The sequence below is a fragment of the Moschus berezovskii genome, chromosome 13 (assembly GCF_049115385.1).
Source record: "Moschus berezovskii isolate FMDL1 chromosome 13, NW_MosBer_1.0, whole genome shotgun sequence".
Lineage (NCBI taxonomy): Eukaryota > Metazoa > Chordata > Mammalia > Artiodactyla > Moschidae > Moschus > Moschus berezovskii.
The window spans coordinates 70,403,361-70,428,171 of NC_142472.1; the positions used below are offsets into that span (position 1 = coordinate 70,403,361).

The 24,811-nt window shown below is 40.5% G+C and overlaps 1 protein-coding gene across 2 annotated transcripts in view; it reads right to left on the reverse strand.

Moving 5' to 3' along the window:
• LRCH1 (leucine rich repeats and calponin homology domain containing 1) overlaps positions 1-24,811 on the reverse strand; it is a 222,550-nt gene that overhangs the window by 46,854 nt on the left and 150,885 nt on the right. For both annotated transcript variants that reach the window (XM_055426088.2, XM_055426087.2), the window contains exons 4-11: positions 23,438-23,543; positions 17,897-18,033; positions 16,979-17,106; positions 15,385-15,448; positions 12,126-12,228; positions 9,349-9,476; positions 5,173-5,240; positions 3,500-3,586 (exon numbers count right to left, since the gene is read on the reverse strand). In XM_055426088.2, coding sequence (XP_055282063.2) covers positions 3,500-3,586; positions 5,173-5,240; positions 9,349-9,476; positions 12,126-12,228; positions 15,385-15,448; positions 16,979-17,106; positions 17,897-18,033; positions 23,438-23,543 — 821 coding nt within the window. The remainder of the gene's footprint in view (positions 1-3,499; positions 3,587-5,172; positions 5,241-9,348; positions 9,477-12,125; positions 12,229-15,384; positions 15,449-16,978; positions 17,107-17,896; positions 18,034-23,437; positions 23,544-24,811) is intronic.

Below are 24,811 nucleotides of genomic sequence, written 5' to 3' on the forward strand. Positions count from 1 at the left end.
ACAAGAAATCAACAAAGGCAAAACAGGAAAGCAATATTCAACTAAATTTTTTGATGTTAAGGTTGCATGAAAGGTAAAGCTCTAAAATTTAATCCTATGATCAGTGACTTGATTAAAACAAAGCAATCTGGATCAAGGAAATGAGATAAAGGGAAATCTTAATGTGTACATAAACTTTTTATGACTATTATTCAAGCAGCTAGAAATAACTGACCTCTTGAAGTGCCCTCTCTTTATCAGAAGCAAAAACAGGGCTCTTTCTTTATCCCTATCACACTGGCTCACAGATACATTATTATCAAGTTAGAACTATAGTAGTAGAATATCTATTTCAGGACGCACAACAAAGATCTATAGCAGCCAAAGCAGTCGATTATTTTAGGAAGTCAAATCCATAAAAAGTTTTACAACATAATATCATTTTAAAATAACAATCCACAAAGATGCAAATCAACTATCCCTGGGAAGGCTACTCAAGGCTGCTTTCCTCCACACCCACCAACAATGCAGACTGGCTCGACATCCTTGGCAACTTATTGCCTCAGACCTTTCCAAGCTGGAGCGGTATCTCCAGATCCTCAGTTCATCCCACTTCTCACGGAGGATGATGCAATGGAGGCCCAGAGCGGGGAGCCACACCCGCCAGGTCACCCCAATCTTACTCTGGGTTCCAGTTCAACATTCCCTGGCCACTGCTATTTCCACCAAACGAAGCCATTCTTTTTCACTTTGGGGCTCATGTATTCATCTCAAATTTGTAAGCAAAGTTTACTGGAAAAGTGATACAAAGTGTTTTATACTAAAACAATATAAAGTTTGAGCCCAGGTAGGGGTTTTCTCTCTGCCACATCACATCTTCAAGGCTCTATCTCAGACTCAAATTCCTTTCCTGTTGATAGGCTCACCCTTGGGAACTCCATCCATTTATAATGCTGCTTCCATTACAACATACCTTATGAAAGTGACTTTTATTGTACTTTATTTATTTTTAAAATTTATCTGGCTGCACTGGGTCTTAGTTGCAACATGTGGGATCCAGTTCTCTGACCGGGGATCGAACCCTGGCCCCCTGCCCTGAGAGCTCAGAGTCTTAACCACTGAACCACCAGGGAAGTCCCTAAAAGTAACTTTTAAGTCTGAGTCTTGGAGCCCCAGACCTAAACATCTAGCAGCTGAATGGACACTATCACGCTGCCACCTTGGATTCTATGCAGCAGGTCCTAAACTGACCCCAAAACCCTCCTTCTCAAACTGGCTGCACCCCATGGTTCCCCATCTCAGAAGGGGGGGGTCAGGTCTAAAACACCTTGGACTGTTTCCCTCCATCCTCACCCCCACTTCAAACAATCACCAAAGAACTACCACAGTATCTACTACTGAGTATCGCCAATGTTTAAAAGCATAAATAAAAACCGTAATTTAGAAACACTCGGAGAAAACTTCCCTCTTGATATATTTGTTTCTAGTTTTAATTGTTAATGGGACCTGGGGCTTCCCTGGTAGCTCAGCTGGTAAAGAAACCCCGTGTAATGCGAGAGACCCTGGTTCAATTCCTGGTTCAGGAAGATCCGCTGGAGAAGGGATAGGCTACCCACTTCAGTATTCCTGGGCTTCCCTGGTAGCTCAGTTGGTAAAGAATCTGCCTGCAACCAGTGTCTGGCTGACTAAGGTATGTTCTCCTCCAGCCATCCTATTTCCTCACTCCATGTAATTACTCTGTCTTGCTCTCTCTCTCTTACACACACACAGAAGCTCTCTTCTCCCTGTTTCCTACTTTCTCACTGACTGCTCTGATTTAGAATGTGAAACTCAGCTTTTTAAGGAACACACCTCAGTTAGGTGCTTACAAATAAGCCAGACTCTGAGCCAAATATGAGGGAGAATGAACACGAATAATCACATTTTAAAGCCATCATTGCCTCCTTCTACATATAAAATAAAGTCTCAGCTCCTCAACCCCGAATTTGAAGTCACACCTGCATCACTCCAAACAGCTCCTCTGGGAAGTCCCACTCCTGGCTGCACATCAGAAGCACCAGCAGAACTTTTTAAAAAATGAAAATGGGCAGAACCCCTGCACCACTGGAGCGTCAGGCAGAGTGTCTGTGTTTTGAAACTTCTACAAATGATACTGAAGCACAGCCTGCGTGGGAGATCACCTTTTCTGCTTGAGATTTTCCAAGCCTGCTCCACTCGTCTTGACCTCCATGCCTTTGCATGAGCTTTTAATTCAGTCTAGAATTCGCTTTCTCCTTGAAAGTGCTAGCTGTTAAAGGCCCAGGTAAAATACTCTAAACTTCAGAAGGCTGGCTGAGCCAGTTCCCTTTTCCATCTGGAGTCAGGCATTCACTCTATCAGTTGTTTCCTTCACTTCAAGCCCTTAAATCCATTACACTTATAAATCACTACTCAAGGCAACGTCTGTTGTGATCCATTTAAGTTCTTGGAAGGAAGAGCTGTGCCTTGTTCATCCTTATATCCCCCAAGGTACACACTGCAGACCTTTCCATGCTCTAAGCACTCAACTAATGTCGGCAGAATCGAAATGCTTTTCCAATCAATTGCTGATGATTTCCAGCCATGCTTAGCCCAACCTGTTAGTATTCCTTCAGAGCCAGGCAACAGTGGTGGTATGCTCGCCCTGGCACTCTGGGACTCACTAATAACTCTTTTCATAAATTCCCAGAACCTGGTGTGATTTCCACACCCACCACATTACAAGACCACATCATCTTCACATTTAAATCCCCGCAAACCCTGAATAGTTTACCAGGGATAACCTTTGGATCTATTTCTCCATCAATACAGTAGTTATCACCTGACACCAGGTATACTGCCTTACTGAAACATATTTTGTCCATGGGCATTCTATTATCTTCAGCTAAAAAATCAAAAACTATATTGACTGCATATAGTGCCTATTATTGATAATGACTAATTCAATTAAAAAATTATCACCCAAATCTTTGGAAATATTTAATTTAGTTAACATATACTTGGCACCATATGTATGGATGACTGAGTCACTTTGCTGTATAGCAGAAATTAAACACAACATTGTAAATGAACTATACTTCAATAAAAATTTTTAAAAAGAAATAAATATGGTAGCACATGATAAATTAATACTTTCCCTTTTTAGAAAATCTCTTATATTTCTATATTCCAGGGGTTTAAACTTCATTGATATAAAATATGCACTATGATTATTTCTGTTGTCTAAACATTATACAAAAATCACCCTATGAATTACATGAAGGATCAATGAATTTTAAGCAACGATGAACAGGGGGTAATTGATCTCAATCCCTCCAGAAGTTTGACTCTTTTATTTATGCATCTTGGGAAAACAGACAATTAAAACTAACTTTTCTTTTTCAGTGGTTACTGGTGAGCCCATACTGTGTGTATAGATATTTTAAAAACTGAGATAATGCACTCAATAAATGAGTGTACATTATGGACCCATGGAACCTGGGCCAAGAAAAGACACACATACCCGTTGGGATCTTGCAGCAAATCCACCGCTTCTCTCAGCTGTTCAATCATTGCTATATCGATGTCCTGGTCTTTGGATGCACTTATTCTGCAGCATGAAACCAAGCATGAGACTGAAAATGACCACTAGAACATGAACAGCACCTGGGTTCTTAAGAGCAGACTTACCAAAATCCACTAACATTACAAAAATGATTTTGACAAACTCAGCATTTTAATGGAGATGTGTCAGAACTCTGTGGGGTGGGTTTCCAGGGTTACTGGGGTGGGGGAGCCAGCTTGGCTGTAACACACATCATTCAAAGTCTCAATGCCCCTGGGCCCCCACCTGCTCAACTGTAACATGAGGGCAATGGACAAGCTGAGTGGTTCTCAGTCCAGGTTCTTTAAGCAGTAAAATCATCTAAGGTGCTTTAAAAAAAAAAAGGCAGGTCCAATACTCCCAAGCAGGTTGTCTAGGGCTTGAACATTAACATTTTATTAAGGTCTACAGATGATACTGATTTACAGGCAGAGTTAGGAACGACAGATATAGATTGAAAATGGGGTTTCCAAAGATTTACATCATTTAAAAACTCTTTCTCTATAAAATCCATTTCCCTATAATTCTATGATTCTATAATCAAGCTAATCCTCCTCCTCCTCAGCATATCCAATGAACAGCTGACTGTACTAGACAGTAATCTGAAAGGAGCTCTGCAATATTTTTAAAAGGCAAGAGAGATTTGATCACGGTTACTGCTTTCTGCTACAGAACATAAATCAATGTCTTTCTATAAGTGGAGAAACTTTTAATGATGGAGTAAATTCTCACTAAGAGGAAAACCCTCATGAAGTTTGATGGAAGGTCCAGGCCTATGTGCTGGATCATCGAAAACAAAGTCCTGGGAACCAAAAATCTACCCTATGCCATATGGTCCAAACTCAACTCCCTGGAAAAGGTTCACTGTCTTGACAGATCACTCATGCTCTCCTGCATAAAGCTAGCCAAGTAAATCTTTATATGCAATAGACTGGAAAGGATGGCCATCTGGTGCAAGACTCCTTGGGTTCAATCCTAGCCCTCTGTAACCCTGGGGCAAGATGATCAGTCTCCCTGTGCCTCCGTTTTGTCATCGGCAAAATGAAGCATAAAAACAGTATTTATCCCATAGGACTGTTGTAAAGAGGAAATGAGTTACTGCCTATGAAGGACTTAGGACAGTGCCTGGCATGTGGTATTTAATAAACATTAGATAGTGCAACTATTAGACTTAAGACCAAGACCTCAGAAGTATATGGTTTTCTCAGGCTTTGAGGACTCTGGGAAAAGAAGTGGGAACAGGACAATATATCATTTTAGGTCCAGCTGTTGGTTGGTCCAGACAAAGGAAAGTAAGCTGAAATCTTCAGTCCAGCAATTCTATCTCATTTCCTGAATCACATTCTACCCACAGCCTCAAATCAGACAAAATTCACGGCCAAGGAAGAGGTACGACCTAGTACTGTGTGGCCCCAACACTATGACAATAAGCGCCAGCAGATAAACTTGTACCTTCTGATCAATATCATTGGACACAGCTATCAGCTTGCCCAAATAAAAGTGGACCACGATTCTATCATGACAGAGCTGCTGTTCCACTTGAAACATACACTTTACAGGATGGAGGCTCATCCCCAGCCCTGGGTACTCACGTCCTGTCGGATGGCCAGTGCGCGTCCTCTTCTATCCGTAATAGTTCTTCACAGGCCTCAGTCCTTTCCTATGGACAGAACACATGGGTCTTCTGAGAGCCACTGGCTGTGACAGTCAACAGCCTAAACCTGCCTCCGTCCATGTTCATGGCAGCACTACTCACAACAGCCAAAAAGCGGAAACGACCCAAGTGGCCGTGGATGGATGAATGGAGTAAATGTGGTCTAGACATACAACAGAATATCGTCCAGCCTTCAAAAATGTAGGAAATTGTGATATATGTTACAACATTGATGTCCCTAAGGACATCATGCTGAGTGAAATAAATCAGTCCCGAAAAGAAAAACACTATATGATTTCACATACATGATGTCCCTAGAATAGCTGAATTCATAAAGACATAAAGTAGAATGGAAGCTGCCAGAGGAGAGGGGAGAGAGATTGGGAAGTTACCGTTTAAGGGGTAAAATGCTTCTGTTTTACAAGATGACAAGAATTTTGGAGATAGATGGTGGGGATGGTTACACAAGGTGAATATACTTACCACTGACATGTTCACTTAAAAAACGGCTGAGATGGTAAGTTTTAGGTCATATGCATTTTACCACAATTAAAAATAAAAGACATGGAAGCCTGGTGTTCTGCAGTCCATGGGGTCGCAGAGTCGGACACGACTTAGCAACTCAACAATAACAACAACAACAAATTAAAATTTAAAAAAAGATAAAAGAGAACCTGGCTCCGGATCACAACTTAGGAGTCAGAAATGCAAAGCTTAACTTGATTCCTCATTGCCCTCTTGGCACCTCCTGATGTTGACAGATTCCTCCTTTGAGCCTGTCAGTTACACGGAAATGTGCATTCTACTGTTTGTGAGAGGACTCTGTGTATGTGTGTGTTGACAAATTTCTCCACTGAGCTTGTCAGTTACATGGAAATGTGCATTCTATTGTTTGTGAGGACTGTGTGTGTGCGTGCGTGCGTGTGCACATGCTTGCGTGTGCGCTGAGTGTGCTATTAGAAAAAAGGGAAGCATAAAAGACTTAACGACAGAAAATGCCTCAAATTGCATATGATGGTTTTCATGTGTAAAACATCCCGATTTCACTGAAATGCACCCCTCTCCTATGATCCCACGAGTATCGCAGGAGTATTTAGAAAGGGCTATCCCACTGTTGGAACTTCCATGCGCTGTTCTCCACTTTGATCTCCAACACAGAGAAACGCTGCTTTAACTCAGCTGACAGCTAAAACGGAAGCCATCCCTGAAAGTGGGAACATTCCCCTAGCAAGCAAGGTACAATAGACAGAAGGATTGTTTTCTGTGTCAAAGTTCTGACACATTATTACACTCAGGCCCAGCCAACTCTCCAGATGTGTCATGGAGAACAAATCTTCTTCTAAGGAGGGATCTAGCTGCTTGATGTCAACCTCTGGCTTGAAAAACACTGACTCTTTTTTTTTAAAGAAAAACATTTAGACTTTTCCTATATTGATTACACATTTTGTGCATAGTAAAAATCAATATATAAATTACTACACCTCTATCCAAGTGACAGTGAAATTTATGGGTGAAATATACAACCAGAAATAACCAAGAAAACATCTTCTTATCTCTTCCTATTGGGTTTCAACTATAGAAGCCATGGGTTATTTCTAAGTTTCAGTTTCACAATAAAAAGTAGCCAAAATAAAACAAAAAATGTATAAAACATCTATTTCAGTACAAAATAGGGGCATTCTGGGTTACTTTTGCTAAGTTAGATGGCTATACAGTCGATGAACATTATTCACTGATTTGGTTTTTATGAATTTATCTACTATCTGAAATCTATTTATCATCCCAAAATCAATACTTGTGGTGATCTGCAGACACACACAGAGCCTGGTGAAAAACCAGAATCCCCAACCCCAACATACACTTCTGCAGTTGAGGCTGAACAAGGTGAGGTCAGCCATGCTTTTCTGTTTCAGCTTTCAGACTGTAAAAAAGTGTCCTTTTCAGAGTCTACTCAGTATCACATTTTCACACTCTGACGCTTTTCTTTGGTGATTTTGCATTTTAAAAATGCCCCCTAGAGGAGTACCAGAGTGCTGTCTTACCACCCTAAGCGTGAGAAGGCTGTGATGCACCTTAAGGAAAAAACACCTGTGTTAGGTAAGCTTCCTTTCTGCCCGAGTTACAGAGTCTTTCTTGGCTGCAAGTTTAATGTTAACAAACCAACAATCCACATTAAATAAAGTGTCTTGAGGCAGGAACACACATAAAACCAGGTTATATACCAACCAGCTAACAAAAACATGTGACCAGAGGCTCGTAGGAACCTAACCCTGTATTTCCCATGGGAGCCACAGTTCAGGATTAGACAATTCAGTGTTTGAGGGGACTCTATATAACAGAACTATGTGAATGAGGATCAACTGTAGTTACAAAAGCAAAAGATGCTACTTCCGTGAAGGAGAGGAGACATGATCACATAAAACACAGAGCTCTTGATGGTCGAGGGCTGAGTGATTCAGTACACTGGATGGCAGTCAGACACACTCACACTTTAAGAGATGCAAGCCGAGGCCCATTCAGTTTACAACTTTTCACTGTAGATTTAGGTTTTCTTTTACTGTTAGAGTTGTCCACCTGCCAAGAGAAGCCTCCTGCAGGAGTGTTTACTCAGGAAACATTCGTGGTAGGTTTCTACACTCACCTTTGTTCCCCGAGACTCCACCCACAGGACCCATTCTGTACAGCAGCCATTTCCATGGAGCCCTGTGCCTCCCCAAATCTCTAAATCTAGGAAACTTGCTTTTCTGAAAAACATGCTTTTTTTTTTTTTTTTTTTTTACTATCACTTTAATTGTTTTCTTCCAGGGCTTCCACCATTAGACCCTCAACCTGAACTGTTCACAGAAGAAAGACCAAAGCCCAATTTTTCACGTTTTGGTGGCAGACTTGTCTCAGAGTTGACAGACATGCATCAAATGTGGGAGCGTCCTATGAGAGCCACCGGCTGGAGAGTCACAGTCTGAGATTTTCACTTTAGGAGAATGCCTGGCGGGGGTGGGATGCTGGATGTTCTGCAGGGGTTGGGGGACTCCTGCTGTCATCAGAATAAGCAGTGATGAGGCTCCACTGAAGCCACATCGGAGGAGGCGGAGGACAGAAGGAGGCAGTGCGGGTGAGATAATCTGAAGTAAGAGCTGATGAATTAAATATACAGAATAAAGAATGAGGTTTTCTACAAATGTACGTCCTATGCCAGGATCACTGTGTTTGTTCTGAGCAAACCAGAGTCTCCTACAGTGTACCATTCAGCTGTTTTTCTCCCAGTTCCCTCGAAGGTGATGCTCAGAGACATTCGTTTAGATAGAGCCCAGCCATCCTAATGCCATCCTCAGGAAATAAGGACCAGGACCTAAAGACCCCAGGCCTGACTTTAACACAGCAACTCAGAGACCACCGTCTCTCACAACCCACAAGGTATCTGAATTAAACTAAAAGCATCATCCTCGTGATCCCTGGGTGCCATGACCAAGGCCAAAGGACTGACAGGAACAAACCAAGGCACGTAAACTTATCACAAAGTAGAAACTTAACCACCAGCTTTGTAAAGGGATGGTTTTCCCCTCATTGTTGCTGCTCCTCTGATGAAGGTTCGTCTGACAATTTAGTGACTTCATCCAACCTTTCAACATCTCAGCGCCACTAAACCTGCTCAGGAATAAGTGACCTCAGAGCAACCTTCCTAAAAAGGGAACATTTTCATTTAAAAGTCTTCATTTTTTCTCCTTTTACTATAAATACGCTCCCAAGAAAAGCATTTTCCTAGGATGCATTGAAAAGCAAGTGAAACTTCGTTTTAGCTTTTACTGGACGGTCACAGCAATTCTGATAAATTTCTTGACTGACATGATGCACTGACTACTGGAAAGCTTAGTAATTTCTGAATACAAAAGAAAATCATACATCAACACAGACAAATAGGTATGGATGGCAGGGACCAGGTCCTCATCTCAGGAGATAGACACGCAAGGCGTTGAGAAGATGGTACAAAGTCCTGAGGAAGGTGGCAATAAGCCGAGAGTGAAGGTTATGGATTGGAAACCTTGAACTTAAACTCTAAGGCGCTAAACAGAACTCAGTAAGTTAAAAAATTATTAACAGTTAATCCTCAACTTGCCTTAATGTAGTTTATAAATTCCGAATGGAGCACATCTGTTCCACGGGAAAACTGGTCTCTCTCTTCTCCTGAGTTGTCATTGTCACTCACAAGTGAAGGCGCCGGTTGAAATTCCTGATGAAATTCCCCTATTAGGAAAATAAAAAGAGAGAGACAAAGCATGATTTAATAAACAGATAAACAGAAACATAGATGACTCTAAAATACATCATCTAGCTTCCCAATCTTCTCCCCGATCTCCTCTGGAGGTGATGACCCGAGTTTCATCTTCCCTATCGGATGTGAGGACAAAGTGAAAAAAAGAGAAAGAAGGGGAATAAAAGTAAAAGAAATAGAAAACCCCAAATCTAATCATCAAGGCCTCTTGATCTAAAGCAGTGGGATGGGGTGGGGTGGGAGGAAGGTCCGAGAGGAAGGGGATAATGTATACAAATAGCTGATGCACTTCATCGTGCCGCAGGAACACAACGCTGCAAAACAATTATCCTCCAAATAACAAAATTTTAAAAAGTCAGGGCCTCTTGATGGCTCAGTTTCTTATGAAAGAAATGAAATCTCCTGTAATATGTTTTAAGGAACAGGGAAGAGAAAAATATAAAAGTGGGCTTTTTGCGCTCCCAGCAACATGTGACAAGTATTTCAAATTCAAAATTCAGTGAAGAGTTACTGAGCAACTACTAAATACATGGCAGGTATACTGCTAAACATTCTAGGGATTTGAAAAACTAGTGAACATGGTGAGAAAGTATGGGAAAGGACAAAACTAAGGATCCAAAATCATAACACAATAAGTGACTATGATGAGGGCCAGGTGGAGAGGAAAGCGCTGTCTGTCAGAGCTCATCCAACCGGACTGTGTTCCAGATGCTGCAGGACAGGAGGAAGGAGCAAAGGTGGATCTCTTCTAGCTGCTCTGGATGCTGGAAAGAACCAAGTAGGACCACATCACCTTCAAGAATTTCTGCCTGCCTGCTAAGTTGCTTCAGTCGTTTCTGATTCTTTGCGACCCCATGGAGTCCTAGCCCATCAGACTGCTCTGTCCGTGGGATTCTCCAGGCAAGAATAACTGGAGTGGGTCTCCATGCCTTCCTTCAGGAGATCTTCCCCACCCAGAGACTGAACCCATGTCTTATGTCTCTTGCATTGGCAGGTGAGTTCTTTACCACTAGTGCCACTTGGGAAGACCTCAAAGACTTCTAGTCAGCAAAAAGCAGCCACTTCTAGAACAGAGGGAACAGTTAGAACTGGACATGGAACAACAGACTGGTTCCTAATTGGGAAAGGAGTATGTCAAGGCTATATATCGTCACCCTGCTTATTAACTTATATACAGAGTACATCATGCAAAACTCTGGGCTGGATGAAGCACAAGCTGGAATCAAGATTGCCGGGAGAAACATCAATAACCTCAGATATGCAGATGACACCACCCTTATAGGAGAAAGTGAAGAGGAACTAAATAAACAGCCTCTTGATGAAAGTGAAAGAAGAGAGTGAAAAAACTGGCTTAAAACTCAATATTCAAAAAACTAAGATCACGGCATCCAGTTCCATGACTTCATGGCAAATAGATGGCGAAACAATGGAAACAGTGACTTTCTTTCCTTGGGCTCCAAAATCACTGCAGATAGTTACTGCAGCCATGAAATTAAAAGACGCTTGCTTCTTGGAAGAAAAGCTATGACAAACCTAGACAGCATATTAAAAAGCAGAGACATTACTTTGCCGACAAATGTCCATCCAGTCAAAGTTATGTTTTTTCCAGTAATCATGTATGGATGTGAGAATTGGACCGTAAAGAAAGCTGAGTGCCAAAGAATTGATGCTAACTGTGGTGTTGGAGAAGACTCTTGAGAGTCCCCTGGACGACAATGAGATCAAACCAGTCAGTCCTAAAGGAAATCAGTCATGAATATTCATTGGAAGGACTGATGCTGAAGCTGAAGCTCTAGTACTTTTGCCACCTGATGCAAATAACTGACTCATTGGAAAACATTCTGATGCTGGGAAAGATTGAGGCCAGGAAGAGAAGGGGATGACAGAGGATGAGATGGTTGGATGGCATCACCGACTCAATGGACATGAGTTTGAGCAAACTCCAGGAGATGGTGAAAGACAAGGAAGCCTGGGGTGCTGCAGTCCATGGGGTCGCAAAGAGTCAGACACGACTGAGTGATTGAACTGAACAGAACTTCCTCAGCTATAGAATAGAGTGCTTAGAGTATCCATGTCAGAGTTTTTAATTTTAAATGAGATCACCTTCACAGATTAGCCAGTGCCTGGTGCATATGATGGAGAAGGAAATGGCAGCCCACTCCAGTGTGCTTGCCTGGAGAATCCCAGGGACGGGGGAGCCTGGTAGGAGGCCGTCTATGGGGTCGCACAGAGTCGGACACGACTGAAGTGACTTAGCAGCAGCAGCAGGTGCATATGAAATGCTCAATAAACAGTAACTACTGTAATACTGTTGCCATATTTCTACATATTTTAAACACAGCATTTGGAACTTAAAAACAAGCACTTTTGCCAGACTTCGCTGGTGGTCAGTGGCTAGGACTCCACGTCCGCAATGCAGCAGTCCAGGGTTCGATCCCTGGTAGGGGAAATGGATCCGGATGACACAACTAAGAGTTTATATGCCACAACGAAAGCCTCCATGCCACAACAAAGACGGGAGATCCCCAGCGTCGCAACGAAGACAAGTGTAGCCAAATAAATGAACACATATTCAAAACAAGACAAAACAAGCACTTTCTTCCCATCCTTCATTCTCAGACCTTGAACTGGGCTAAGGTGATGGCAGGAGTCCTCCTTGATTTGTTCTTCTTCCATGATGTTTGACATTGGCACATTGAGGCTAACGGTGTCTTCATCAGAAGGCTGAAAAGAAACGAGGCACTGTCTGATTCAAGGAAGAAGTGTTATCAAGGCAGATTAAGAGAATGTTTTGTGATAAAGAAAAAAAAAGGTACTGTGATTCTCATAAACATAGTACTGATTAAAAGAGACCAAAGGACAATGCCACTAAAATATAAATTCAAAGATGGGCAAAATTGATCTATGGTGTTTGAAGTCTGGATAGTGGTTGCTCTTGGGTTGAGGGTGGGTGGGTGCATGAGGGGGTCTTCCTGGGGGGCTGGCACAGTTCTCTTTCTCTAGGAACTGTTTGTGTGAGTGTACTCACTTGTTCAAAATGCGTCAAACTAACACACACACACTTCTCTGTATGTACGTTTTGGTCTGAAATTTTTTCAGGTACCTAATGATATTTCCTAATCTAAGAGTCAGAACACTGAGAAGGACTGGATAACACCTGACAGAATAAAGAAATTTAACTGGAAATCCACTACCAAGCTAGCCCTAAGTCTGATTGATCGCTATCACAGTAATCATGCTCTGAGATCTGACAACAACACTGATCTACCAAAAGCATATTAAGGTTTCACGGGGCCAAATACAGAGGGCAGGCAGTCAGCCCCTGAAACGTCTCATCTCTTTACAGTGCATCTTACACACAACATCCAGCTTCAATTTATTTCCCTGTTTAAGTAGAGGAAGCTGTTTTAAATACATAAGAAGCTACTTTAAATATAGTACTTAAAAGGAACATGGGTTCTGTGCAATTTTCAGAATAATGCTTCTATTTAGTAATCAGACTTAGTTCTCCCTTGGGGTCTTGTTTCCCACACTAACTGATGAAGCTTATTTAGATAATCTATGATTCTGTCACAAGTGAAATATGAAGCCTTATGAATTTTCCTATGTCTCTGCTTTAGCTCCACTATTTCGTGAAAAGCTTTTCCAATCTCAGGAATCAGGAACCCCCACAGAGAATGGTTCAGGTGACTCTGGCTTGCTCCGAGGCTGTGACTTGTACCATACGGTGTTCGTCTTACTTTTGGACACGTGCACAGACTGTTCAGAAACCGGCAGAAAACAAATATACATTTCATTCATTACCCAGCTCCTTACAGGGCCTCACATTTGTTTTCTGCTTGTTTATCTGAGTGATAAATGCTAAATCAATCTGAGTGACAAATGTGAAATCAATCAGACAATGGCAACAGCCAAAGAGGGGGATGAGGTGTGAATACTGAACCCCACAAGGAGATATTAAGTAGGGAACAAGATCGACTAACCACAGATGATAACATATTTGTCAAATAAAGTGAAAATAGAAAGTTACATAGAATAATTCAGAACCTTTATCCGTGTAAAACACATTTCTTGGAGGTGTTCTCAGGTAATGAGACTATAATGTGCAATAAACAGGAAGACAAAAAGCCAAAGGGAAAACGTGCACACTTTATTCTATTGAACTTAATCCTTTCTGCAGTCCTTCCTTCTACCCTCCTCCCATCTTTAAAAACTTAGCAAAATTCCAAGATATGCATCTAGTTAAAACGGAGAAAATAAAACCTTGGCCTCCTTTTAGAATATTAGCATCCTACTTATACTAAGTGGGAACAAAAGGATAATGAAGTTCTTTGTTTAATGTTTTATTAATGAACTTAATTATCCTTAGAAGACAGATAAAGGATAAAGCAGAGTCTGTTTTAATTTCATAGAAAATAAGCTCGGGTGAGTAATTTCTGAAACAATGGGCTATTTCAGGGGACTTATGAGTTTTAATACAGCTAAGGGAGTTGAATTAAATAAAACTTATAAAGCAATGTGTTGAGTACTTTTCCCCCAGGGAATCACAGTAAACTACTCATGTAGGTTCATGAGGGTAATTTCATTTTACTGAAATTGGCCTTCTTTATTCTGCTATAAACTCTTCCTCCTTTTGAAATATTCTATATTAGAAAAATATTAAGGTATACTAATTTTTAATATACTGCCTTATGAAATATTTTGTGGGATAAACTTAAATATCTTAGCTACATATTAAATCTCAAATGCCTAAAGAGAACAGGGAAAAGGCAATTTTCCTGGATTTACATATACAAAAAGTAAAAATTCAGATTTCTTAATTGAGCTACTAATCACATCTTAAAAGGGTATTATCCGTTGCTAAGTCCTGTTTGACTCTTTTGCGACCTCATGGACTGTAGCCCACCAGGCTCCTCTGTCCATGGAATTCTCCAGGCAAGAATACTGGAGTGGGTGACCCTTTCTTTCTCTACAGGATCTTCCCAACCCAGGAATCAAACTCGTATCTCCTGCATTGGCAGGCGATTCTTTATGACTGAGCCACCAGGAAAGCCCTTAAAAGAGTATTTCAATGTTTCAGAATTCAATAACCATCGTTCAGTCCAACTCAGTAAGTTTCCTCAAAAAGGGAAGTCATCATGATGTATGTGTGCATGTGTGTGTGTGTATGTGTGTGCAGGCATCATGATACATCCACCCCTATCCCAGCTGTCCCTCTTAGCTCTGCTGGTCAAGAAACCTCATGCAATGATTTATTAGTGAAAGAGTTTGGGAACCTAACAAACTATATATAACGAGTGTTCTAAATTAGTTATTTATAACCACTTTACAAAGCTCTAGTGTGGGAGGCCTCTTAGCTCACAAATCACCAAACTTTTATCCAGTGTTATCTGAAAAGAACACAATCTAAGAATTTCCGAAAAACAAATATTGCTGTAAAAATTATGGCTACTTAAAAATGCATTTCCTGTGGGTAAAATGCATGTACATTTGATTGCTTAACATTTATGCAGGCATATTAACAGCTTTTTCCTAAGTTACTCTGTCACTTAAAAACAAACATTGATATTTATAAAAATACTTCCTGGGTACTTGCACACCACTTAGTCATTTTAAAATATTTATTAAGCATGCAAGAATATTCTAGACAATGTGAGGGGGGGTGGGAGGAGGGGAAGGAGACAGGGACTCTATTCTTGAGACATTTACAAAACATTAAAGGTGCAGAAAAAGCTAACAACAGTTAATACTTATAGAACACTTAGAAAAATTTTTCATTATCACATGTTCCCGGGCAATTGCCTTTATCCAAGAGCCCAGTGAATGCAAGTAGATATACCTAGAGGCACAGAAGGAAAAGAATCTGATCCCAAACTTTACCTCTGTGGCAGATAATCGCTTGTCTCCGTTATCACTCCCAACGCCTGAATCAGAATCCTTCTTGCTGGGTTATATGCCATCGATATTAAATTCATTTAGAAAAGAATCAAAATGACAAAGTTCAGAACAACATACATCAACTTATATCAAAATAATGACTTTGCTATGTAAATTTTTATTATTATCCAAAGGCAACAAATCAGCTGAATATTAAAGGATATCAAGACAAGGCCCAACTTGGGCTTCCCTCATAGCTCAGTCCGTAAAGAATCTGCCTGCAATGCAGGAGACCCGGGTTTGATTCCTGGTTCGGGAAGATCCCCTGGAGAAGGAAATGGCACCCCACTCCAGTATTCTTGCCTGGAGAATCCCATGGACAGAGGAGCCTGGCGGGCTGCAGTCCACGGGGCCGCACAGAGCCAGACACAACTTAGCGATTAAACTGCCACCACCAAGCCAAGGCCCTGTTGAACATCAGATACGTGAACGGTCCGTTGGACAATTTTTAAATGTAATTAATTGGTGATTTTATTTTTGGCCTCACCACCGACACATGAGATCTTAGTTCCCTGACTGGGGACTGAACCAGCAACTCCTGCATTGGAAGAGCAGAGTCTTACCACTGGACCACAAGGGAAGTCCCTGTACTGTCTAAATAGAATGTAAAATAAATTCCTCATGTCTGGAGTTTCATGGATTTACATTCTACCTGAGTGGCCCGTTTTTTTAATCAGGTAGCAAATTTTCTTATTTTATTAATTCTAGCATATAAAAAAGCAAAATCTGTCAATTGCTCTTACCTCTCATGTTATGAAATGTCCAAACTTTCAATAATTCTGTAAACTTTTATCCAGTGACTGAATAAATTTGATAGTATGTTTAAAACAATAAAATAATGAATACTTCTTTTAAGCATTACATAAAGGTACCATTAAGGTAGGCTGAGATCTTAAGTCACTGTATTTACTTTTTAGTAAAAAGTTCAGGAAGTATTTCTGCAATGAATACACCTCAAAAACAACCTGCATGTCTACAAGTGTGTGAGAACTCTGTTCTCTGAAATGCAAGGCCCAATTTATGCCACAAAATGGTCAAGGACACATGAAATGATTCCAAAGTTTCCATTCTAAACAGAAAATGGCAAAAACCAGGCACAGTGCATTTTTAAAAGACAATTAAAAAAATAAAGCCTGCACTGTTTCTTAACAATGTTCCAGAAGCACAGTCAAAATTAACTTGGAAAACCATGTCTCAGTTCGATACATTTGTTCGAAGTGATAAGTAAAATACATATACATTTATATTACAGATCTTATTTATCATAAACAGAAGTGTATATACATGTGCACACACACATAAGCAGCACTCAAGAAGGACTGACTATTGATTAGGAGAGGGTAAATGAGATTGAAAGATGACAAAATATTATCAACATTATCAATTTTCCCTTTATTATTCCAAAAGTGGCTGAGACTCCGATGTATAAAACTGTACTGGCTGAGTGAAACAAAAGAATTTTGGGGGTTATTTACTCGGGTGTGCTGGGCTACACAAATTATAAATGGGGCTTCCAGTCTAGGGTGGCCATACTCACCCGTCTTCTACTTGCTGGTGTAAATGTGGCCTTTCCATGGTGTGGAGATAAAGGGAGTCTGTTGTCTTAATCTGGCATGCTTGGATGCTCAGATACTTGAATATGTGCACTTTGCCCTTGGTGCAAATCTAAGGGAAAATTAATAACAAGTAGCTCCTTTTTTAAAGACAAAACAAAATGCAAACATCAGACATCTCACTCCATATGTCTTAGTTTTTGCATTTTCACTTTAAGTAATATGTCAGCAATGATCACCAAACTTGACGTCTCCAAAACAGGCAAGCTTTTAAGGCAATCATCTCCTCCGAATTCTACCTGAATAGGAAACTGTGCTCAAGAAATTTCTAGTTTCTTTGTACTAAACTGCAAAATTTTAACAGAAATATATTTATGTACAAATAGCATAAAAAGTACGTATATCATATGACTGACCTAGAAATGTTCCAATTCTGAAAGCATACACATTTAATTTTGTTTTCACATAGTTTAATATTTGAGCTTCTGACAAGCATATTTTAAAATGGTGAAACTCCATTTTTCAGCTAACTTTAAAGACTCTATTACTCCTTTCGTAAACTCCATGAAAAAGTTTCAAACGCATGCACAAATGATCAATACAACTGAGTAAGTGAAATAATCAAACATCATGATTCTGGAGTTGCAGTGACCAGAATAGCAAGGCAAATGCTGGTAAACAATCTGACATATTGTAGTCAGAAGATGATGCAGTCAGAAGATGACATATTGTAGTCAGATGTACCCGAGGTTTCAGTTTTTAAAAACCTGTGACTGTTTATGATCATGTCTCATACATTAATTCTGCAGAATATAAAACGGTTCTGCTGAGCGCTGCTTAGGTGCTATTGATAGCATACCCCCCACCCCCAGCAGCAACAACTTTGCTGTGAGACCCCTCACCTGTGCTGGAGGAGACTGCAAAGGGTTATTCTCAAGCAGTAATACTTGCAGCTGCTTCATCTCTCTAAAACAAATGGGAATCACGAGCACTTTATTGCAGGAAAAGTCAAACTTTACCAAGGGAAGATCTACTAGTTCTAAAAGAACAGGAAAAAAAACAAAGAAAAGAAAAAAAACTCAGAAAGCAACAAGATTAAGTGGCTAAACATTCAAAAACTTTTCTGCCTATCAGGAAATATATCATTTAGCATAATTAAAATCAAGTTGTGCATGAGGAATATACATTATGTTTATATTGCACTGACCAAAAAGTCCATTTGGGTTTAAGCAAAACTAAAAGACATGCTTTTCATTTTCATCAAGAACTTTATTGAACAACATACTCAGTAACCAAACAACCTTTTTGGCCAGCTCAATATAACATTTTACTAAAGAAGAGAGGAAGTTTTCACTGGGGCCCAAAAGTTTTAATTTATTGTTAGTTCTGATAAGAGCTGAAAACTATACATGTACAACTGATTAAAAAGGCTTTTTTTCCAGCAAAACAATCATATAAGCTACACCACACCAAGACATGCTTATGTTTTAACTTCCAACTGTTTTCAAACAGCTTGCTAGCTTATGAATAACACGCTAATTACAACATATCCTTATGTATTCTGTGCATGTGGGTTGGCAGAATTTCAGAACGAGTTACTAGAAATATATTCATGATTGTTTAACACCACTTTAAAAAATAAATGCTATCAAATTTGGAATTTTGCAACAGACCCTGTAATTCTGATTTGATTAGGCTTTATTCTACTGCTTTAAAAGAAGTCTTCTGTAGCTCCACAAACAAGACAGAACATTATATTTAGCATAAAATCCCCACCCAGTGGCATAGCAAACACTCAGTAATTTCAAGCATTCCAACCGACATTGGCAGCTGCAAGAAACGAACTCAAATATATTCCATAGAGCAAAGAGGCTGAGCAATGCCAGACATGTAGGGTGACACGGGGCAAATCACTAAGATCTCCGTAGGAGAGGCAACAGAGGGTTCATTTCAGAACCGGCCTCACCGCGTTTGTTATGAAATCTGGTAAGGGGTGATACGCAGAGCTTTCAAATACTCAAGGAGTTCTCAAGCAGATGAAGGGCAGGGACTATAGAAAGAAGAGGAACCAAAGGCAGCGACCTTGAGAAGGTATTCCTAATAACAGTATCCCTCCACTCCCCCTGTTCTGCCTGAGGGTTTTCACGTTACTCAGCTAGACTACTTCATGTTCCACCAACAAAGGCTTAGCAACCAAACCCTTTTCTGAAGTCAACTTGCTCTGGGTGTGGAGCGACATTCCCTCTTTCATACCTTAGTGAATTACGCTGTATTAAAGAAAAGAGTCATAAGACTGAAATCCTAGGACAGTGGAACAAGATCGTCACTCAGCAGCTCCCAAACTCAGGTTCATGATAGGCAGGCAGTTGTGTAAGAGAAACCCAGGATGTGTATTTTTTTTTTATTGGAATATAATGGTAACCCACTCCAGTGTTCTTGCCTGGAGAATCCCAGGGACGGCGGAGCCTGGTGGGCTGCCGTCTATGGGGTCACACAGAGTCGGACATGACTGGAGCGACTTAGCAGCGGCAGAGTTGATTCACAACTCTGAATCAACTCTGGTTGATTCAAACCAGAGTTTCAGGTGTTCAGCAAAGTGATTCAGTTATACATCCGTATGTATGTATATATAAGACCCTGATGCTGGGAAAGATCGAAGGCAAAAGGAGAAGGGGGCAGCAGAGGATGAGACTGGTTAGACAGCATCACTGACTCAGTGGACATGAATTTGAGCAAACTCTGGGAGATGGTGAAGGACAGGGGAGCCTGACATGCTACAGTCCCTGGGCTCACAAAGAGTCAGACACGACTTAGTGACTGACAACTACTATATATATATATACATATATATATATGTTTTTTCAGACTCTTTTCCCTTATAGATTATTACAAGATATTGAATTTAGCTCCCTGTGCTATAGAGCAGGGCTTTGTTGTTTATCTATTTTATATATAATAGTGTGCATCTGCTAGTCCCAAACTCCTAATTAATCCCCTGGTAACCCTAAGTTTCTTTTTATGTCTGTGAGTTTATTTCTGTTCTGTAAATAAATTCATTTGTTATCTTTTTTTAGATTCCACATATAAAAGTGTTATCATAAGGTATATGTATTTCTCTGACTTCACTCATCTCTAGGTCATCCCATGGTGCCGCAAATGACATTATTTCACTCTTATTCATGGCTGAGTGATATTCCATTGTATATATGCACCACATCTTCTTTATCCATTCATCTGTTGATGGACAGTTAAACTGCTTCCATGTCTTGGCTATAGTAAATAGTGCTGCTGTGAACATTAGGGTGCATATATCTTTCCTAATCAGAATTTTTGAAATCTAATTCAAGCTGGACGTGTGTTTTTTTTTAATTGCCCCCAAGGAATTCTCTGCTCAAACCCATCTCTCTTACCAATAGCAGGATAAGTGATTTTCCCCAGGCCTCACTTGTCCCTACTGCCTTGATGAAGTGCTTGGACAGCAGTGGGAGGTAGACAGGAGGTGAGCCCTGGGACTGCATGGAATCAAGAAACTTAACAGGAAGAGCTCTTTCCACTTCATAGTTTGTTTCTAAAACTAGAGCTGAGAATTAGGGGGACTATGTATAAAAAGAATATCTCTCTGCTGTAACTTCCAGTAATATGAATCCATCTCTCCCATGGCTGACTCAACTCTCGCCAAATTGGCTTGGCAAATCAGGATGAAGTTTAACCAGACTCTGGCTCTTCAACAAATTGCCACTTAAAATGAAGACTTTAAAGCAAGACTAGAGAGCTAATCTCATGGAAGACATGGCAGAAGGGGAAAGAGGTGACTTAAAGGAAAAGGTGGTTTTTATAATGACTGTTCCTTTTAGTGCCTGTTGGGGACACAATTACCATCTTAGCTTAGGAATGCAAGAACCCGATAGTTTCACAACAAGGAAATGGAAGAGGAAATGGTAACTCTGCTCAGAAAGGTCAAAAGAATAGGCAAAGGGGTGGTAAGAAATGACAACAACAATGAATCCCACTCCTCTCTCTCCATGGCAAAGAGGAGCCTTAATACTCGGTTCTGGTCCCAGAAAGTACAACGTAAGAGTCTCCCCGCTGCATTAGGAAAAACACCATAAAACTGATCTGGGCAATAAGGCCACAGACTTTTCCCCTCCTCCTCAGACTGAAAGTATATGAGGAGGGATACTAAAGAGGAAAAGTAAATGAGTAAATATTAAAAGTCTTTAAATTCACTGCCTCAGAGCATTATCAATGCTCTTTTGTTAACAGAGTTCTCCAGAGTGAAACAAAAAGAAACTTGATATTCAGGAAATTATTTTTTAAAAAAAGATTTTCCAGTAAACTAAAGTTTTAGCTATCAGTGTTTATTAAAATATGGAACCTGAGAAAACAGAATTATGGAAAGCATAGGAATTTGTAACCGATCTTTTTAGAAGGAATGCTTTTAAGTTAAGAAAGCAAGGAACAGTGTCAGAAACAAATCTCTTGATTTTACAGATGCACTTTCTTCCCTCATGTTTCTATTACAGAAAACTGTTAAATGATTAAATTTAAAAAAATGAGTTCAATAATTCGTGATGATTTCTCAATAATTAACATAAGAGCTTAAGTTTAAATGCAAGTTTTCCTTAATGCTAGAAAGGTTATATGCTTACAGATTTGCTGTCTATATAATAAGAGTTTTTCCTTCGTACTTGCTCAAACCAAGAAAACAATTTCATCCACTGAAAAGTAGAACTGCATAATGACAAAATGAAAAATCACTGTTTTTAATGCCAAGTCATCTCAAGTAATAAAGGGATAAATCTTTATGCTTAGTTTCTAATTTTCCTTCTTTAAAATACTAGTCAGGATGAGAAAGGTGAAGATGGAAGATAACACTTAAAGCAGATGACATTTTATAAAGTTCTCTCCCTTTCATGAGCTCCATTTTCTTGCTTTGAATAACGAAGCCAAAGATCCAAGCCAAAGATCATGAAGCAGGAACAGAATAAGAAAAATCAGGCAGTTCTAAAATAGCTGTGTGAGGGTCAGATTAACCAAATGCTCACTGTTTCCAAATACAAACTTTAACTTTGAGGTATATTTGCAAATGTAAATTTGAAATTGGGCATGTCTAGTGTCGCACAGGGTCGGACACGACTGGGGCGACTAGCAGCAGCAGCAGTGTGCTCAAATGAAAAATGACAGAAACCAGTGTCATCTTGGAAAACCAGAGCGTGTTCTGGAAAAAGCATTCAATGTTACATTGTTCATCAACTCATCCCTGATTCAGGTCCAAATGAGGATCCCAAAATATGAAATTCAGATCCAGCACCACCTACAAGGCTGCTTACAAAGTTCTTAATGGCCTAACACTTCTGAATAAACATATCTTTTAAATTTTTTATTATTTTTATTATATTGAAGTACAGTTGACTGACAATTTTTTTCTATTGAGTATCTTTTTACTTGAACTTCAACACATCATCATATCAGAGGGCACAATATGGAAGCCCAGAGAGGCAGAGAAGCATTTGCCTGAGTCTGGCTCCTAGGCGGTGCTATCTGCAGCGCTCCGAGTTCCTGATGTGTCTCTGGGGACCTGAGATTCCAGAGCCATCCTTGCTCCAGGCTTCAAGAAATTCATCAAAACAACCAGAAGTAGGGATCCAAATTTCACTTCAGCAGAGGCACACCCTCACCTGAAGCATGGATCCAAGACACAAGGTGTTCCCTGGATCTGCGGGACCAAGCACAGCAATTAACTGTTGGCTGGACAGGTGAGGACATCACAGGTCCGCACCAACAGCAACTCATGTTGCCTCCCGATAGGAGCTGGATTGTGTGCCCCCCAAACTCCTATGTTGGAACCGTGACTCCCGCACCCCCAGTTCCTCAGAATGTCACTGTATTTGGAGGCCGGCAGGGCCTTTAAGGGGTACGTGAGTTAATGGGGTTATTAGGAAGGAGGGTCCTAACCCAATATGATGGGTGTCCTCACAAGAAGAGGAGGTTAGAACACACACACAGCGGGAAGTCGGCATGAAAAGGCAGGGAGAAGATGGCCCCCTACAAGCCAAGGAGAGAGGGCTCTGAAGAAACAAAACCAACCAACACTATGATCTCAGACTTACAGCTTCCAAACTGCAGGAAAATGTATTTCCATTGTTTAAGTCACTCAGTCCTGGGTACTTTGTTATGTGAATCTGAGCAAACTAACACCACACACACACACACACACACACACACAGCTTTATACAGGGAAATGATTTTGTTTCTGAAACCCTTGACTAAAATTACAACATGAATGTAACTTCTCTGTTATCTACACATGAAATTCAAATTATAATTAATATTAATAGGTACACACAAATATGACTGGATTTACCTTCACAAAGTTTATTAAAAAATAATAAAAGTCTTCTGTTTGATTCATTTTTCCCTCTTTTTTTTTTTTTTTTTTTTACCTTGTGGTAAAACCTTAAGGTAATTTCTTCTGACATTCAGTTCTCGTAGGGATTTCAACTGCCCTATCTGCTGAGGCAGGGCTGTGATCTCGTTGCAGCTGACGTCCTGCATCACAAACAAAAAGAGAAGCAATAAAGACCTTTCGCTAGGAAATCAAGCGTTTCAGGGGAAACCTCCTGAAGGAATTTAAATACTAGGATAACTATACAGGTGCATTTTCATATTGGTCTCCAGGTCCGAGGCCAAGTAAGGCTTAGCACAGAGAAAAAGAAGAAAGTACAACGTTTAAAAACATCCTCTGGGGAGAGAAAAGGTGAAGAGAGGCATGCTAGTGCCTTTGGTAGCTACTCTCGGGCTGCTGCATTCAGGTGCTTCAGCCTTACTCAATTCTCACAACAAATCCATGGGGCAGTATTACTGGCCTTATATGCACAGATCAGAAAAATGAGGCCCAGGAAAGTTCTGTCAATTGTCCAAGGCTTGCAGAGTAAACACCTCAGAACCATTCCCAACCCACTGTTCAGGCACTACCCTATCTCACCAGACACTCACAATTTACAGTGTATAACTATGTATATTAATGCAGTTTAGATACATTATTTATTTTAAATGTAATTCTTATCAGAAGGCTGAAAACTCTGGACTGGAACATGTTTATAAACATTTACAAGCAAGACTGTGGAGGATGGAGAATACTCCACTGGTAATCAACAAAGGTCTAGTCAAAGCTACGGTTTTTCTAGTAGTCGTGTATGGATGTGAGAATTGGACTATAAAGAAAGCTGAGCGCAGAAGAATTGATACTTTTGAACTGTGTTGTTGGAGAAGACTCTTGAGAGTTCCTTGGACAGCAAGAAGACCCAACCAGTCAATCCTAAAGGAAATCAGTCGTGAATATTCATTAGAAGCACTGGTGCTATTTAGCTGAAACTCCAATCCTTTGGCCACCTGATGCAAAGAATTGACTCATTGGAAAAGACCCTGACACTGGGAAAGATTGAAGGTGGGAGGAGAAGGGGACGACAGAGGATGAGATGCTTGAATGGCATCACCGACTCGATGGACATGAGTTTGAGCAAGCTCCAGGAGTTGGTGATGGACAGGGAAGCCTGGCGTGCTGCAGTCCATGGGGTTGCAAAGAGTCAGATACGACTGAGTGACCGAATCATTGATTAGAACCACCTCGACACATGCAAAATGGTAGCCATGACATCTTTAATCTTCTATCGTATTATCATTCCTAATCCCACTCTTCCTCCTGTTCCTGGTAGCTCTGCCCTGCTCTCCACCCCCCTCACCCCAGCTACCCCCTTAGTCCAGACCAGCAGTATCTCTCAGCCAGACACTATAATGGTCTCCTGGTTGTCTGCAAG